This window comes from Microtus oregoni, unplaced genomic scaffold (genome assembly GCF_018167655.1).
Source record: "Microtus oregoni isolate MIOR12 unplaced genomic scaffold, Mior012 000015F_ref0000493, whole genome shotgun sequence".
Taxonomy (NCBI): Eukaryota; Metazoa; Chordata; class Mammalia; order Rodentia; family Cricetidae; genus Microtus; species Microtus oregoni.
The window spans coordinates 23,312,017-23,329,020 of NW_024543074.1; the positions used below are offsets into that span (position 1 = coordinate 23,312,017).

The following is a 17,004-nucleotide window of genomic DNA, read 5'->3' on the forward strand; positions in this document are numbered from 1 at the left end:
TGGTGGTGCACATCTTTAATCCCAGCACTTGGGAGGCAGAGGCAGGTGATCTCTGTGAGTTCGAGGCCAGCCTGGTTTACAAGAGCTAGTTTCGGGACAGGCACCAAAGCTACAGAGAAACTTTATCTCAAAAAAAAAAAAAAAAGCTTATATTGAAAGTTAAAACATGCTAATCCTGGAGCTTAGAGATTCCACTTCCTGGAATTTATTTTACAGAAATACACATACAGAATGTTCATTTCAACAGTGTTCACAAAGGGAAGGACTGGAAACCAACTTGAGCATCCCTGCGTGGGAACCTAGCTGAAGTGAATTAGAGTTCGTTTCTACTACAGGGTAGCATGGACCCGGACAACAGCAAGGACAACCACTGGAGTCTAAAGGAAGAATGCAGAGCTCTAGGTACGGGCAGGGAGCTGGAAGATGAACTCTGTAGATACAGAAAACCGAGAAAGCTAAGAAGAATAACACTGACGCACAGACAAAACTGAAGAATAAATTCTAAGGCTGATGAAGCTAAGACATGGAGAATTTTGCAGTCTACAATTTAAATTTCCAAAATGCTGAGTAATTAAAAAAAATTTTACTTATAACAACAACAAAATAAGAAAAGTCAAAAGAATACTTATGGGTTCATTCCTTTTTCTTAAAAGTACCTTGGACAACAGCTTCCAACTTCATTTTAAAGGCTTTCTTTTTTTAAAAAAATTTATTTATTATGTACAGTGTTCTGTCTGCATGTATGCCTGCAGGCCAGAAGAGGGCAGCAGTGGCTGTGAGCCACCGTGTGGTTGCTGGGAATTGAACTCAGGACCTCGGGAAGAGCTCTTACCTGCAGGCTTTCTTTAGTGGCAGAAACAGGGAGAGGTAACATAAACAAGCAGGAAGGTAGCTTGGTGTGAAAATGTCATCATGAATCTATTATTCTGTATGCTAACTAAAGAGACAGTAATGAAAAAGAAAGCAGACACAGGCAGAAGTCAAGGCTTGCCTGCTATCTCGTATGGCTTCAGTCTCCCAAAGAACCAGGATTACATCTCTGCCCTACAGGATGTCTTTCTTTATTTATTTATTTATTTTTTTTTTTTAAAGACAGAGTCTTTGTTTGGTCCTGGCTGTCCTGGAACTCAAAGTGTAGATCAAGCTAGCTTCAAACGCACCAAGATTCTCCAGCCTCTGCCTGAACGCTGGGATTAAAGGTGTGGGTCACCCCAGAAAGCTCCTACAGAATTTCTTAGAAGGAACTCCCCACATGGTGCTTTTCCTCTGTTTGTCTTTTGCTGTCACTGTTTGAGCCTTGAGCCCACAGTGGCCTTGAACTTCCTATGTTAACTGAGAGTGGATGTTGTTACTGTTTGAGACAGGGTAGCCCTGAACTTCCGTGTAACTGAGCATAACCCTGAACTTCTCCTGATCCTCTGTCCTTCTAAGAGCAGGGATTGAAGGACCATGTTATCATGTCTAGCTGTCCTTTTTATTATTCCAGGGGTACAGAGGCAAGGCCTCATTCTGTAGCCCAAGATGGCTTTAAAATCACAGCAATTATCCCCTGCCTCCTGAGTGCTCAGTTGCAGTATGGACCACACCACCCAGCTCTTCTCTTTTTATAGGCGCCATGCTGGGGTTGGTACCCAGAGTCCTGTGATGCTGGAGAAGCCTCTGCCACTGAGCTGCGCCCGGCCCACGTCTACCCCTTGCTTCATGGTGACTAAGCATTGCTCTGCACTTAAGCCAAGCTCCGCAAGTCCCAGGACCATCTCCAACTTATATCCTGAAATTCAGATCTGCCCTACCAGATGCCCAACGTGACAAAAATAATAAGGGCGACGCCAGGTTTTCATTTTTCATCTTGATAAAAAAAAAGGGTTGGTGGTTTTCATGCTGTCCAAGAACAAACAGAACCATGCCTGACCCCTGTTTCATACTTACACAACCTAGTGGAATCTGTGTACTTTTCACAGTGCGAACACACTTCTCCCTGTTTCAACATTTGTTTTCCTTTGGGATTATGACAGAGGAGACAATATCTATTTTGATTTTAAATGTATCTGATTAAAAAAAACAAAAATAGAAATGCCCTAACAGATAGAAAGTACACCTCGAGGGCACCAGCAGGTGAAGCGACTGAGCCTCCAGGTGAGTGTGCCGCTCACTCTGAGACTCCCGCACCCAGGGCTCCCCACACATGCTGCCTACACAGGGCCTTCTTTCCTGAAGAGACTACAGTGAACTTTCCCTGCCCAAGAACACAGGCCCAGATGGTTAATCCTCCCTACCAGGGAAAGCATAGGAAAAGGGAGCAAGGAAGATGTAGGCCTGCAGGCTGGTAACCAAGATGCCAGTATCTCTGCAGGCTCTTTTTATCAAAGGACCAGAAAGGTCCCAGCGCTCTCGGAGCAAAACCTCAACAAAAGGCCTCTTAACAGCTTGACTCCTAACTAGAGCATAATGGGAAACAGAACCAGACTATAAACAGTCATGGTTTATATGGCTTCAGAGGTAAACTGAGTCGGGAAATGTTCCTTTGATAGAAGCCTGTCGGTGTAAGTCTGTGGTCTTCCCTTGGGGAAAGATATTTCTATTCCTTCTTTAACTTCCTTCAGCTCCTCCTCCAGCCCTCCTTAAAAAGAAACCTGTTTTGTGGTGTCCTGGTGGTCCTGCCAAGAACATGCTCCACATTCCAAGAAACAGTTCCACCTATCTGGCCAGACATCTGTGTCCTAGCCGGGAAGAGTGTCACAATGTTGCCACTCAGTTCCAGGCACCTGCAAAGGTTGGGGCTGGGTGGTTCCAGGACAGGCTTGTCTACAAATGGCACTGTTAGCCAGAGTTCCTGGAGAGCCTCGGGAAGGCAGCCACAGATGATAAGAACCAACGCGGGCAATAGCCCTTGTTTTCCCGGCTCTTCTGACAGAAACCTGCGTTCCCCCATGCCAAAGGCAAGCCCAGAAGCAGCTGCAAGTCACCCTCCGAGTCACACCTGTCTGCTTTAGAACCTATGGGACTGGCTTTGCTGTCAGGCTAGAGAAACCCCAGCCCAACACTGCTTGGGCCATCCAAGTATACAGGGGAATGGAAAGAAAGGACCTGGAAGCCAACCAATATGCCCGAATCCCGCACTTCCCCAGCTGGAAACGTTCCTTAACAAACCAATACTTACGGTTAATGACGTGAACGTCATGCACATCCCCCCAAAGCCATTCAGAGCCAAGGCGATGAAGATGAGCACAGAGAGCGCTGTGGACAGACAGAAAGCCATAATCGAGGGAGCACAGGAGCACAGTGTTCCATACTGAGAAGGCTACAGATGAGCTAAAAATAAAGGCCAGGCCATCAAGGGTTAGCGACGCTTGGATAGCACTCCCTCCGTCCTCTTGCCTACTTCAGGGACCTTGAGTTCTAGCAAAAGACGTGTTCCCACTTTCTTTTCTGTTGACTTAGACTCAATCAAATGACCCCAAAAATCTGCTCACAGACAACAAAACCCCAGGTTCCTGGGAATCTGCAGGTGAGCCTGGCTAGGAGGTTACTGAGATCCCGGTCCTAGTTTGGGGTGTGCGAAAAGCCCTTAAAGTTCTCCACTGGGGATGGGATCCAGGTGTTTCCTAAGTTGTTTTTCAAGGGCTGGCCTAGGCTGCCCTGAGGCCTCGGCTCAGCTGGGTGTGGTGTACCATGCCTGTAATCCCAGCCTTCGGGCTGAGCCAGGAGGACTACATGTTTGGGGCAAGCTTGGACTACCTCCGTCTCAAGTGTCCAAGAGCTGGGATGTTGTTCGATGGCAGAGAGCTTGCCTGGCATTTACAAGCCCTGGGTTCAATCCCCAGGACTGAAACAAAGAAGAGGAAGAAGAGGAGATGGCTCAGCTACCATTTCTGAACCATGGAAGGCCATGTCCTGCACCGGGCCTGGTCCACAAAGCTTGTCTTCCAAGTGGCATCAGCGAGGCTACCACCATGGACTGGGTTGGTGGCTTGGGGATCAGACAGGAGCCGCACACACCCTGAGAACACCTCTCACACTTCTGCTTGGGGTGATTATTCTCTCACTAGCCACACATTTGAAAGAGCTAAGTCCTAGGCAATAGACCACCAATCAGAAAGCTGCCCTGGCCACCCATGAGGTAAGTGAGCAGTCAGCAAAGAGTATCCCTTCTGGCTTGAACAGGGAGCACCAAGCCTAAGATAGCAACCAAGAGCAGGTGGGCCAGTGAGCACCTGTGGATGATGGCGCTTCCCCCAGCTTCTGGCATAAAAGAAAAGGCATACTCACAGTCTGGGTTACTCGCTCCATATGCAATCAGCAAGCAGGAGACCGCAAAGCAGGCACTGAAACCAAACAGAAAGTGTTCTGTTGATACTATGTTATCAAGTGCTGTTACTAGATGGTTATGGGGGGCAGTAATTTACTATGTGTCACTTCAGAACATTTATAATCATCACTTAACAGTTCTAGGAGACCAGGGAATGTGCCTTATGAGGCATGCAGGATGATCCAGGAGGATGATGGTCTCTTGGGAGTTGTTTTCAGGGCTAAGACTTGAACCCGGGGTCTTCTGTGTTACACAAGTGCTTCACTGCTGAGCTGCAGCCTCAGCCTCACTTCATAATTGTTACAATTTCATTCATTTTGCCGGGTGGTGGTGATGCATTCCTTTAATCCTTTAATCCCAGCACTCAGGAGGCCAGCCTAGTCTACAAGAGCTAGTTCAAAGGCTCCAAAACTACAGAGAAACCCTGCCTCAAAAAGCACACAAACAAAACAAAAAACAAACAAACAAAACAAAAAACTTCATTCATTTTTTTTGTTTGTTTGTTTTTTTTTTGTTTTTTTTCGAGACAAGGTTTCTCTGTGGTTTTGTAGCCTGTCCTGGAACTAGCTCTTGTAGACCAGGCTGGTCTCGAACTCACAGAGATCCGCCTGCCTCTGCCTCCCGAGTGCTGGGATTACAGGCGTGCGCCACCACCGCCCGGCAAAACTTCATTCATTTTAATTAATCGATTAACTTTATTCTTATTATTTTTTTGGTGCTGGGCCATGCACATGTTGGGCAAGCACTCTACCACTGAGCCCCATCCACAGTGGTAATAAGAATGGCATATGTAGGCTATAACTCAGTTGTAAAACACTTGTCCAGCATACATTATGCAGAGTTTAATGGGCAGCACCTCTCACCCCTCCTACACACACACACACACACACACACACACACACACACACTACATATATACCTAATCTACATTTGCATATATTTACAGATGTTCAAAAACTTTTTTCTTCCTGTGTTGTAATAGGAGCGGCGGAGCTGCATCCCCGGCACCCAGCCGCCCGCACGGCTAGCTTATGCGCCGAAATAATTACACGGAAACTGTATTCTTTTGAACACTGCCTGGCCCATCAGTTCCAGCCTCTTATTGGCTAGCTCTTACATATTGATCTAACCCATTTCTAATATTCTGTGTAGCACCACGAGCTGGCTTACCAGGAAAGATCTTAACCTGAGTCTGTCTGGAGTGGGAGAATCATGGCAACTCCCTGACTCAGCTTCTTTCTCCCAGCATTCTGTTCTATTTACTCCACCCACCTAAGGGTTGGCCTATCAAATGGGCCTAGGCAGTTTTTTTATTAATTAACCAATAAAAGCAACAGATTAGAAAAAAATCACTCCCACATTCCTGGAGAAAGTATAAGGCCACAAATCTTTGGAAACCAATGTTCTTCTCTACTTATTTTACTCTGGCACGTATAGACACACATGTTGGTGCGTGCATTCCATGTATAATTGTACAGAGTAGAGAGGTCGGGGGCAACCTGCAGGAGTCAGTTCTCTAGCTTCTACCACGCAGGTTACAAGGGTGGAAATAAGGTCATCAGGCTTGGTGGCAAGTATCTTTACCTGAAGAGCCATCCTGATGGCCCCAAAAACTAATGTTAAAGACAAGACCAGCAAGTTCAGGTCATCCCAGATGGGCCTGAGTCCTAGGGTTTGCATGCAGAACACAGGGAGAGGCCACACAGTGAAGGAACTCTGCCCCAGGGCGTTGAGGGAGCCCCATGGAGCACCTGCTAGCACATTCTGAGATTCCCTACAGCAGAGAATGCAGCTCAGGGGACCGCCTATCCTCATCCTTCCCCCAAGGAACCCATACTGACCTGCCCAGCAGCCTGAGATTCCTTGGACCATACTTGTCCATGATGATGCCCAGAGGCAGGGTGATGGCACTGAGCAGAAAGGAACCCACAGTGAATGCCAAATTTAGAATCTCATCTTGGGCCTTGCAGCTGAGCCAGCCGTTCACCAGGCTCACCTCCTCGAGCTCTGGCTCTGCAGTGCTCCCAACTGTGCCATTGGTGACATTCTCTGTGTGTACAAAGAAGGAAGATATGGTAGGCATGCGTGAAGACCCAAGAGACAGATGCTCCTTCAGAATTATGCCACTAAGAAAGCCAAAGCTTGTTCTGAGAGCCTTAAGGCTCCGGTAACTGACAATACATGGCTCTGCCGCCCAGACCCCTACAGCAATAATGCAGGTGTTTACAACATTTGTAGAATCACAGAGCAGTCAAAGAATCCAATTTAAGGGCTGGAGAGATGGCTCAGTGGTTAAGAGCATTGCCTGCTCTTCCAAAGGTCCTGAGTTCAATTCCCGGCAACCACATGGTGGCTCACAACCATCTGTAATGACGTCTGATGCCCTCTTCTGGCCTGCAGACATACACACAGACAGAATATTGTATACTTAATAATAAATAAATATTAAAAAAAAAAAAAAGAAGCCGGGCGGTGGTGGCGCACGCCTTTAATCCCAGCACTCGGGAGGCAGAGGCAGGCGGATCTCTGTGAGTTCGAGACCAGCCTGGTTTACAGAGCTAGTTCCAGGACAGGCTCCAAAAACCACAGAGAAACCCTGTCTCGAAAAACCAAAAAAAAAAAAAAAAAGAATCCAATTTAAAAAAACATAAAGTCTTGTTCACAACTTCAAGGGCTTCATGTGTCCCTTGACACTCACCATTAATCCCAGATGAGGATTCCCACTCTAGAATGATGGTGAATTCCTGTTATCTAAGCAGGAGGATCAGGGGCTCAAAGTCATCCACAGATAATGAGTCTGAGGGCAGCCTAGGCTACATGAAACCCAGTGTCCAATGGGAGAGTTGGTGGTGGGACAGAATGGCTCAGCAGGTAAAGGCAACTGCTTGTCCTAGAACTCACTCTGTAGACCAGGCTGGCCTCAAACTCACAGAGATCTGCCTGCTTCTGCCTCCTGAGTACTGGGATTAAAGGCGTGCGCCACCACTGCCCAGCAAGATGCACCATTTTTACTTCTCTTACTGGAGCTTTTGTGTTGATGGTCACCTCCTCCCATGACCACATCCAGAGCCTGCTGTGTGAGCCACACTTATACACGTGAGTGCCCCCCTCCAAAGTTCAACCAGATTCAAAACAACCCAGAAAAGGAAGGGAAAAGAGCTGCACCAGCTGGAGGGAGGATGGGGACAAGTGGGGAATAGGACTGGGGTGCTCTCCATCAGTGATGCTGACTAATCCTGCAGAAACAAGCCCGCTGATTAGCTCTGAGGCTCCAACAACGAGCCAAGGGAACTTAACTGTGTGCCTCCCAGGTGCAGCCCTCTGGCTGCGAGGGGTAGGAGGAGTCGGGGTTGCTCAGCCGAGGACTAGAAAACCTGCTGGGCCTCTAAGAGCCACCCAAGGTAACTGAAAAGAAAGCATTTGGGGTGACTAATGGCACATGCCAGCCTCTGAGCAAAAAGCCCTGCTAGGGGTATGTAGAAACTATGAGGACAGAACTTGCCTTCCCCTGCTTCCTGCTGTATAGCCTTAGAAATGGGACTTGATCTTGCTGTTGGTTTACTTACCCGTGAACTAGACACAATATAATGAATAGTATATACTGCTAGAGCCTTGGGGAGGATCATGAGAAAAACCAGATAGCAGTAGAGAGCTCCCAACGGGCATACGAAGCGTTTGGTGAATAACTACTGTTATTGCTAGTGTCAGTTGTACCGGGGCTCAGGATGGAGGTGATTTAACAGGACCTCAGCGTCTCGGAGTGGCAGGGAACACAGTGCTATATCAACACGTGAGCGCGTGACTGTAGTTAGTCGCCCACTGGGCTGAGTCTGAGGCTAGAAACTGGCTACTGTGTTGCATTATGGCAGTGGGCCCTTGCCACAGTTGCTGTTTACTGAATGACTGGAAACAATGAAGCACATCCCAGTGGCCAAAGGGATTAAGAGGGGAAAGGAAAGAGCACAGGCAGAGCCAAGCTGAAGACAGAGGGACTTAGGGAGATGAGAGCCACAGGTTAACAGCCTGAACCCACACAAACAAAACCTTTCAGGCCACACTTCCAACCCTTGCCAGGACATCTTCCACACTAGCAGCCACAACACAAGGCAAACACCATTCGCTGAGCCCATTGGTCCCATGTGTTGCTGTGGCTGGCAGGTGTGAGGCAGCTTCTGGAAGGAAAAGAGTTTCAGGTGTCAGCCCTGCCAGCAGGACAGGAACTGGACCTGCAGTATGGGGACCGGGCCTCCACCCAGGAATGAGCATTTCTAGGCAATCATGCAGGTACGACAGCCAGCAAAGATGAGATAGCGTGGACAGGTGGGGGAGAGCACTCCAGCCTGAGACCTGACTGTGGCCACCCAGGGTCTGGAGCCAGTTACTTGCACCCAAGAACTTTAAGTGCCATGGGCTCTCTGGCGACACAGAACAGGGGAGAAAGGAGGAATGTGGGGTGGGGGTAAAATGGCACAGCCAATTGTGGCACTCCCCCAGAGTCCTCCAAAGAGCACTCTTTTTTGTTGGTTTGTTTGTTTATTTGTTTGTTTGAGACAAGGTTTCTCTAAGTAGCCCTGGCTGTCCCGGAACTCACTTTGTAGACCACTGGCCTAGAACTCAGTGATCTACCTGCCTTTGCCCCCTGAGTGCTGGGATTAGAAGATTTCACCACTGCCTGGCTTCCATGGCTCTTTGTTGTTTATTTTGAGACAGGGCTTCTCTATATAGTCCTGGCTGCCCTGGAACTCACTTTGTAGACCAAGCTGGCCTTGAGTTGAGTTCATAGAGATCCACCTACCTCTGCCTGAATGCTGGGATTAAAGGCATGAGCCAATTTCACCCAGCTCTCCCTGACTCTTCTTATCAAGAGACAGAAGATAAAATTCCAAAACACTGGTTGGGGATGTAGCTCCATGGTACAGCACCAGGTCCTGGGTTCAGTTCCGAGCACTGCAGTATATAGTGAAAATAAAATCCTACGAGCTGAAGAGATGGCTCAGTGGTTAAGAGCACTGGCTGCTCTTGCAGAGGACTTAGGTTCAGATCCCAGCACCCACATGTTGGCTCACCACCCCTGAAATGATAGCTTCAGAGGAGCCAGTGCTTTCTTCTGATCTCCAGCGGACCAGGCACACATGTGGTACATAAAAACACATTCAGGCAAAACATTTGTACACAAAAAATAAAATGACTTAATAACCTTTTTTAATCCTAAAATGGGCCAGTGAGGTAGCTGAGCAGGTAAAGGTGCTTGTCACCAAGCCTTACAACTTGAGTCCAATCCCCGGGACTCGAAGCAAAGGCAGGTCGAAGTAAGGAACCAACACCTGCAACATGCACACCGCTGCTCACACACAAACATGGACACACAGACACAACTAAAAGTAATTAAAAGAGTTTAAATCCAAAGGCCTTTTCAGTCTCCTGATATGGCAGAAGCAAGCACACGAGGATGAAGTCTATAGTCATTTGATGATCTGTCCAGTCCACAACTAGACCCAGAGGAGGGGCTGGAACACAAGTATCCTATCCTTCCTTCATGCTGGAGCAGGGATCAATACGTCAAGCCACCCACATCTGTTCTTAAATCCCTGCCAATGAGGCCACCAGGCCTCTCTGCTCACCTCCTTCCAGAAAGTGATGTCTAGCTGCAGATTATCTGCATATTTGGGGGGCCAAATGGCCTCTTTTCTGTGTCTGGGGAGCAACTTGAGTGTCCTAACATGGAGAGGGAACTGAACCATCATGGAGTCTAGAGTTCTGTTAGCAATAAACAGCCCGCACATATCAACTTGGTTCCAGTAGCTGCCCAGTCAGACCCAGGCTGCTCCAGACAAACAGATATGTACCTAGGTAGTGTCCAGCCCTAAGGTGTCCCCTGCTCAGTCTAGAGAGCAGTCATCACCAACCTAGCTCGGGCCAGCCGTTTGGGTCCTGCCTGCACCTGCTATTAAACAGGTGCTTCCACTGTGGGGTGGGGTGGACAGAGCAGCCCGGGCTAGCACAGTCAGGAAGGGCTAAGGAGAAGAAAGGCAAGAAACTGGTGTGCCAGAGTGTGCTGAGAACTGGGCTAGGGCTGCCAGGGCCGGGAAGAGAGAACAATGCCCTGTACTGTTGGCCCCACTCAGAAGGCTCACAAACAAAATCTTAACAGAGAAGGCAGAGGAGGCAAGCGAGTTCTGTGACCCCACTCAGGGCTCCCCTTGGCTTCTCCGGGGTCAGAGTCCTTCCCTCACCCCAGGCAAACAAAGAGAGTGAGGAACTCCAGAAGATCTCCCTGACGGTGCTGAGGGAACAAAGAGGCACATGGCAGGAGTTACTCTCTAGTTCACTAGCAGTTCTTTCTCAGGCTGGTGGCTGAACCCCTCCCCTCTGTGCTGCTGACCCGGCCAGCCCTCCTGAGGGTACCTGCACCAGCCTCTCTCCCATCCTTAGTCTATCCGGCAACAGGAAGCAGCATCTCAGCCCAGCAGGGGAGATGTGGGTGAGAGGTCGGCTAAGCCACAGAGCAAGCCAGAGGCTGGACACAGTGAGTACCATTGGGCCCTCTCTCGGAGGTCACAGCAGCAGCAGCCTCCTGTGGACAGCCTGTGTACTTGCCACCGGCTTCAGCGGCACCGAAGTGCCCTCTCACTCCGACTCCATATTCCACAGGACAGTAAGTGGGACTGCGGAGCAGGTGTGTGTCTTGAGGAAAGTCTTGAGAGGCTAGGCTCAAACGGAGCCAGAGTCTGAGACTACGGTTATCCTGTCCTCGTGGGTTAGAGGAATGTGGAAGGCTGAGAGAACAAAGCTGGGAAAAAGCTGGGCCACCCCAGAGGCCCTTCCTATCACCTAGTGAGAACAGGGCTGGTCCACGGCTCTCCCACAAAGCCACGGAAAAGCCAACCCATGCCCGACAGGACCTTCATGAGACACTGAGACAAAATAAGCCAACAGATGTCAGGGAGGGAAATCAGGTCATGAGAAGGGTAAGAGTGGCGGTGACAGGCAAGGGGACTCTTTTTGTGACACATTTTTTGAGGCTGTGAGTCCCAGCTTTTAGCCCTCTTACTGTTTCTTTTGGAATTTTTCTAAATTCAGAATAAACTAGGGTGAGTTAAATCTGTAGCTAAGTGGTAAAGCCTGTGAAGCCCTGGGTTTCTCCCTAGCACTGAAAAAATTAATAAAAAACAAATTGTAAGCCGGGCGGTGGTGGCGCACGCCTTTAATCCCAGCACTCGGGAGGCAGAGGCAGGCGGATCTCTGTGAGTTCGAGACCAGCCTGGTCTACAAGAGCTAGTTCCAGGACAGGCTCCAAAACCACAGAGAAGCCCTGTCTCGAAAAAAACCAAAAAAAAAAAAAAAAAAAAAAAAAACCAAAAAACAAATTGTAACAAGTCCAGTATGGTGGCACACACCTGTAACCCCAGCACTTGGGAGGCTGAGGCAGTTTGAGGCCATCGTAACCTGAGTTCTAGGCCAACCAGGGTTACATAATAAAACCCTGTCCAAAAAAACACAAATAAATAAAGGGAGAGAGAGGAGTCAAGAGGATCACCAGTTCAAGGCTAGTCTGGGCTATATAGTGAGATCTTGTCTCAAAGAAAAATAGAGACAGTTATGCTCACAAGCAATAAAAGCCAAAAGCTAAGTTTCCATCACTGGCTTGTAGGTATGGATAAAAGCCCATAAAAGGGAAGGCCTGGATGTAGCCCAGAATTCTCCTTGTCCATGTCTCATATCTGAGTCTGTGCTGCTTCCCCAGGGGACAGCAGCCCCTCTGCCCTCTAGAAGCACAGAGTCTTGTTTCTTTTTTTTTTTTTTTTTTTTTTTTTGATTTTTTCGAGACAGGGTTTCTCCGTAGCTTTTGGTTCCTGTCCTGGAACTAGCTCTTGTAGACCAGGCTGGCCTCGAACTCACAGAGATCCGCCTGCCTCTGCCTCCCGAGTGCTGGGATTAAAGGCGTGCGCCACCACCGCCCGGCCAGAGTCTAGTTTCTTGATGGCACAGCAGGAGTACCTAACTGTAAGGGCCAAGAGCACAGAGCCAAGCCTGGGTAGTAGAGCAAACGTGAACACTAGTGTCTACAGAACCTCTGGAAAAGCTGTGAGCTCCGGGTTCAGCGAGAGACAGGGACCGAAGGATCCCGACGTCGACTCATACGCTCACGTGCCCATAAATGTGAAAGCATGTACCCGGATGTGCATAACAGGGGCTCAGCTTCATGTTGGGAGCTGGGCCATGGAGATTCTCTTCTTCACAGCCCTCATCCCACCCACACCCAGCATGTGGCCAGCCCTCAACCATTCAAGGGTCTCTGAGAGGCTCGCTGAATTCTGGCAGTCCTCTGCCTCCCTGGCTTCCTTCTGGCCTTGAGAATAAAATCCAGTTTTCCTTGCCTCCCAGCCCTTCCACCGGCCATCTCTCTGCTGTACCTGCCTTTCTGTCTTCCCCTCTGAGGTGTGGGATGTGGCCTGTTCTGGCTTACAAACACACACACACACACACACACACACACACACACACACACCAGCTCACCCTTCTTCACCTCTAGGCTTCTGTCTAAGTGTAGGAAGGCCTCCTATAGATTATAGTCTATGCTACCTCACCCAGCTGGAGAGATGGCTCAGAGGTTAAGAGCACCAACTGCTCTTCCAAAAGACCCAGGTTCAATCCCCAGCACCCACATGGCAGCTCACAACTGTATAGTTCCGGTTCTGATATTCTCACACAGACATACATGCAGGCAGAACACTAATGTACATACAATAAAAATAAATAAATCATAAAAAAGACTTATTAGCAAGGGACCCCTAGTCTAGCACCTCAATAGGGTTTATTAAGGCATGGTGGCTGTATGCCTTTATCCCGGCACTGAGGAGGCAGAAGGAATCTAAAACCAAAACTAAGCAAAAGAACAGAGAAAATGAAGGTGGTCATTTAGGGACCAAAGGACTCAGCTTGGAAAAGCCCCAATCGTTCCACACTAGACTCCCAATTGTCCACACCAGGAGGACGAGAGGTCTCTAATTGTCATTACCAGGTGAGTAGTATACAAAACTCACGAAACACCCGGACTCAGCTTCTGAGCACTAGCCCCCGTCCATGTGACAGGCAACGCGCAGCAAGCTGAGGGTCAGCAGAGACACAAGGAATTCCTTCCCTTTTCCCACATTGCCAAACTGGAACCCAACACCGTGTCTGCAGCCAGAGTCTGGCTAGAGTCTCAACACAGTCCTGAAAACCTTTCAACAGGTTCAGGCAAATTTCCTTTGATGAACACACTCACACCATCAATCTTAAAAACAACACAAAGCTGAGGAATTTGCATCTCTTGTCAGCTACACACAAGTCAGCTCCTTCAAAGTCTAAAGAGATGAACTCAGTCATCCACTGAGGTTGACAATGCTGGGCCACAGAGCAAACCTTGACCCTAACCTTGCCAAGGCACTCCCAGTCAAGGAAGCACGGAAGCTTCTGGTCCCAAAAGTCAACAGGTTACCCGGACTCCAAGAAGCAAGGAGGCTGGAGAGATAAGCTGTGTGGAGTCAGCAGACTTTCCCGCTGAGGATGCTAGCTCAGCGGGTTTGCCAGATAATCAGAAAAACCAAAATCAGACAGAGGAGCAGAGGCACGGGATAAGAAGTTGATGTTCAACCCACTGTCCTAACCCTTTCCCTTCCCTTGGGTTTGTAGGAGCGACCTGACCTGTCAATCTCTTGGGTGCTTTAAAGACTGACTCAGTGCTATGCTCACACAGCCGCTGGAAGGAAGATGGTTTCATCAGGAAAGCAGTTTCCAGTCCCACGGTGCCCATACCATCTAAGAAATTGTGGAAGCAGACAATCTGACTTCCCCAACACCACGTGTCAAAGAAGAAAGGAAAGGAAAGGGGAAAAAAAGGAAAGAAAGGAAAGTCTGCCCACACTAGTCGTCTGGTCTGGATGAGATACTGAAGATTTGTCTGGGAATAAAGATTTTTTTTCCTTCTGCTTTTTTTTTTTTTTTGGTTTTTCGAGACAGGGTTTCTCTGTGGCTTTGTTTGGAGCCTGTCCTGGAACTAGCTCTGTAGACCAGGCTGGTCTCGAACTCACAGAGATCCGCCTGCCTCTGCCTCCCGAGTGCTGGGATTAAAGGCGTGTGCCACCAACGCCCAGCTCCTTCTGCTTTTAAATGCCCAGTGCACCCTGCAACAAAGGGAGAAAGAGCCATACACCTCTACCTGTTCCAGTCCCCGTCCCTGTCCCTCCCCCATCTCCCCGGGGCCATTAATTTCCTAACATCTCATAAGCAGAGCAGAAGCTTGGTCAGGGAACAAGGTCTGACTCTCATCTCAAGATTTCTTGCTGATGTGGGGAAAGACCTGCCAAGAACCCTTTGGCTATTAGGAAATATTTCTGAGTGCTAAAGGCTAAAGGTTGGTTATAAACGATAGACTTTCTGCCCTCTTCCAGGTGCCCTCTGAATTCCCTCCCTTTCTCTGGCCCTTACCCTCTCCTGCTAAGTTCTGTGCCCTGAGGATCCACTGGGCAGATCAGAGAAGGAAAATGAAGACTGACTCAGAGTTACGGGCAGCGGGAGCGGGTCCAAAGCTTTCTCTTCCTGCTCAGAATGAGAGGCTGGGTGAGGTAGCATAGACTATAATCTCAGCACTCAGAGAATGAGATGTAAAGATTACAAATCAAAAGCTAGACTGGGCTACACAGCAAGATCCTGTCAAAAACAAAGACAAACAAACAAAAAAACAAAAAACAAAAAACACTTTAGGGCTGGGTGTTAGTTCACACAGAAACTGTCTTTAAAAACCAAAAGAAATAAAGAAACAAACAGCTGTCGAGGTGACACTCGGGTCTGTCAGCCTGAGTTCTACCTCCTGAGCTCACATGCTGGAACAGCCAAGCAGACGTCATCCTCTGGATTTCCACTCAGTGCTTTGCCCCATCCCCCAAACGAATAAATGCAAGAAGACAATTAAAAGTCAAAAAGTAAACTAAAGGACTCTAGAAAGAAAAGGGCACTCTAGCAGTAACCTAAGGACTCAAATCTGGGCCACCATCAGAGAGGGCTGAAGTACCGGGTGGGGCACGGCAAAGGCAGGAGGTCTGACCAAGGATGCCTAGGAAAGTGGCGAGAGGTTGGGAGCTGACTGGGCCCTACCGATGACTGACCCTGCTCAGCTGCAGCCCTCGGGGTGGGAAGACAGTGGAAGGGATGGGTTGGGGGGCGTTGAGAGCCACCCTCAGCCTGCCTTCAGAACGTCCTTTCCCTCGCTCGTCCCCTTCCTCTTCCTTCCTACTATGTTTTGGAAGCCACTGAGATGTTCTCACAGTTCAGGAGAGGAAATGGCCTTTGGAGAATCATAAAGCAGCAAAAACAGACAAGAAATTATATCTTGGCAAGCCTTTAGGAGACTCCATAACGGCCTGACTTAAAAAAAAAAAAAAAAAAAAAAAACCACCAACATATATATCTAGATGAGCCTTCCTTCGGGTGGAGGCGAAGCCACTTCCTCTCTCTTGCTACACCCCGGCCTATGAATCGAGTTCCTCTTTCTTACACACGTTTAACTGCAAGGCAAGCGGTGCTGCAGGGCCTAGGAGGCCAGCAATATTCCTGATGGCACGCAGGGGTCCCGAGTCTACTAGTCTGCAGCTTGGGCAAATGGAAGACTGATCCCAGCCTCAGTTTCTCCATCCACAAACGGGGACGATGATAACCCCGAGAGTTGGATGAGGATCAAATGGGCCTTTTGGCACTAGGAGGCTCCGTGCAGCAAGCAGGCATTGCTTAAATGTTCATCTCCACCCTCCCTCTCCCAAAGCCCCACTCTAGGAACCTGCCCCTGACCGAGGCATCCTTCTCACCTGGCTTCGTACACAGGTAGGAGTAAAAGCCCTCCGACTTGAGCATGATGAGCAGCGAGCCCCAGCCCAGGAGGACTGCAGAGAAGAGGAGGTTTTCCAACACAGCCGTGCAGGCCATCCACCAGCGGCGCCGATGGGCAGTGGCCAGGGTGGGCGCCATGGTGCGGTGTGGCGGCTGTAGCCCGGCTCTGGCTCTGCAGACAGACACCTGCGCACAGACCTCAGCTTCAGCGGTGGCCCTACCCAACCCGTGTGGACGCTGGCGCACAGCGACCAGACTGTCAACCCCCAGCAGCCCAGGCTGTAGGTGCACGCCTCAAAAGAAGCGAACCCCAGACCCGTTCGGGACCTGAGCCATCCCGAACCCGCGACTAGCTGGCACCGCTACCTTCGGCCACGGTGGGGCCCTGCGGACCAAGTGGAGAGGCTTCTCCCTCAGTTCACTCGGAGGTAAACTGAGGCATGGCAGGTGGCAAGGGACTAATAATGCATGCTCAAGGACGTGGAGCCGGCCCTGGCCCCAAGCAAGATTGAATAGCTGGTATGGGGGCCGTAAAAGGAGACAGTTTGTCGTAGGGCCACCTGAGCCGAGGCACACCTGAGAGCTGCCACTCCCAAGGACCCTGACAGGCTTCCGCCCGCCCGCACTCAAGACCCTTCCCCAGAGCTTGTTCCTTCAACCACAAGATCAGCGCAGGGAGCTCCGGAACGGCCCGCCCACGGTGCATTCATTGGCGGAACCGCACAGGAACTGCTGCACCATTGGCCAGTGTCTAGGTCGCTAGGCGCTACCGCCACGCGAATCCCGCATGGGAGAGGCGAAGCCGGTTCAAACCGGCGGCGCGAGCCAAC

The 17,004-nt window shown here is 49.5% G+C and overlaps 1 protein-coding gene across 9 annotated transcripts in view; it reads right to left on the reverse strand.

The window, feature by feature from the left end:
• Slc43a2 (solute carrier family 43 member 2) overlaps window positions 1-17,004 on the reverse strand; it is a 41,492-nt gene that overhangs the window by 24,066 nt on the left and 422 nt on the right. For 4 of the 9 annotated variants that reach the window (XM_041664533.1, XM_041664530.1, XM_041664531.1 and 1 more), the window contains exons 2-5: window positions 16,153-16,360; window positions 6,151-6,358; window positions 4,270-4,325; window positions 3,161-3,237 (exon numbers count right to left, since the gene is read on the reverse strand). In XM_041664533.1, coding sequence (XP_041520467.1) covers window positions 3,161-3,237; window positions 4,270-4,325; window positions 6,151-6,358; window positions 16,153-16,312 — 501 coding nt within the window. In that variant the 5' untranslated portion in view covers window positions 16,313-16,360. Of the gene's footprint in view, window positions 1-3,160; window positions 3,238-4,269; window positions 4,326-6,150; window positions 6,359-16,152; window positions 16,999-17,004 lie in introns of those variants that run through there. The other 5 variants (XM_041664528.1, XM_041664532.1, XM_041664535.1 and 2 more) reach the window with 5 other exon arrangements.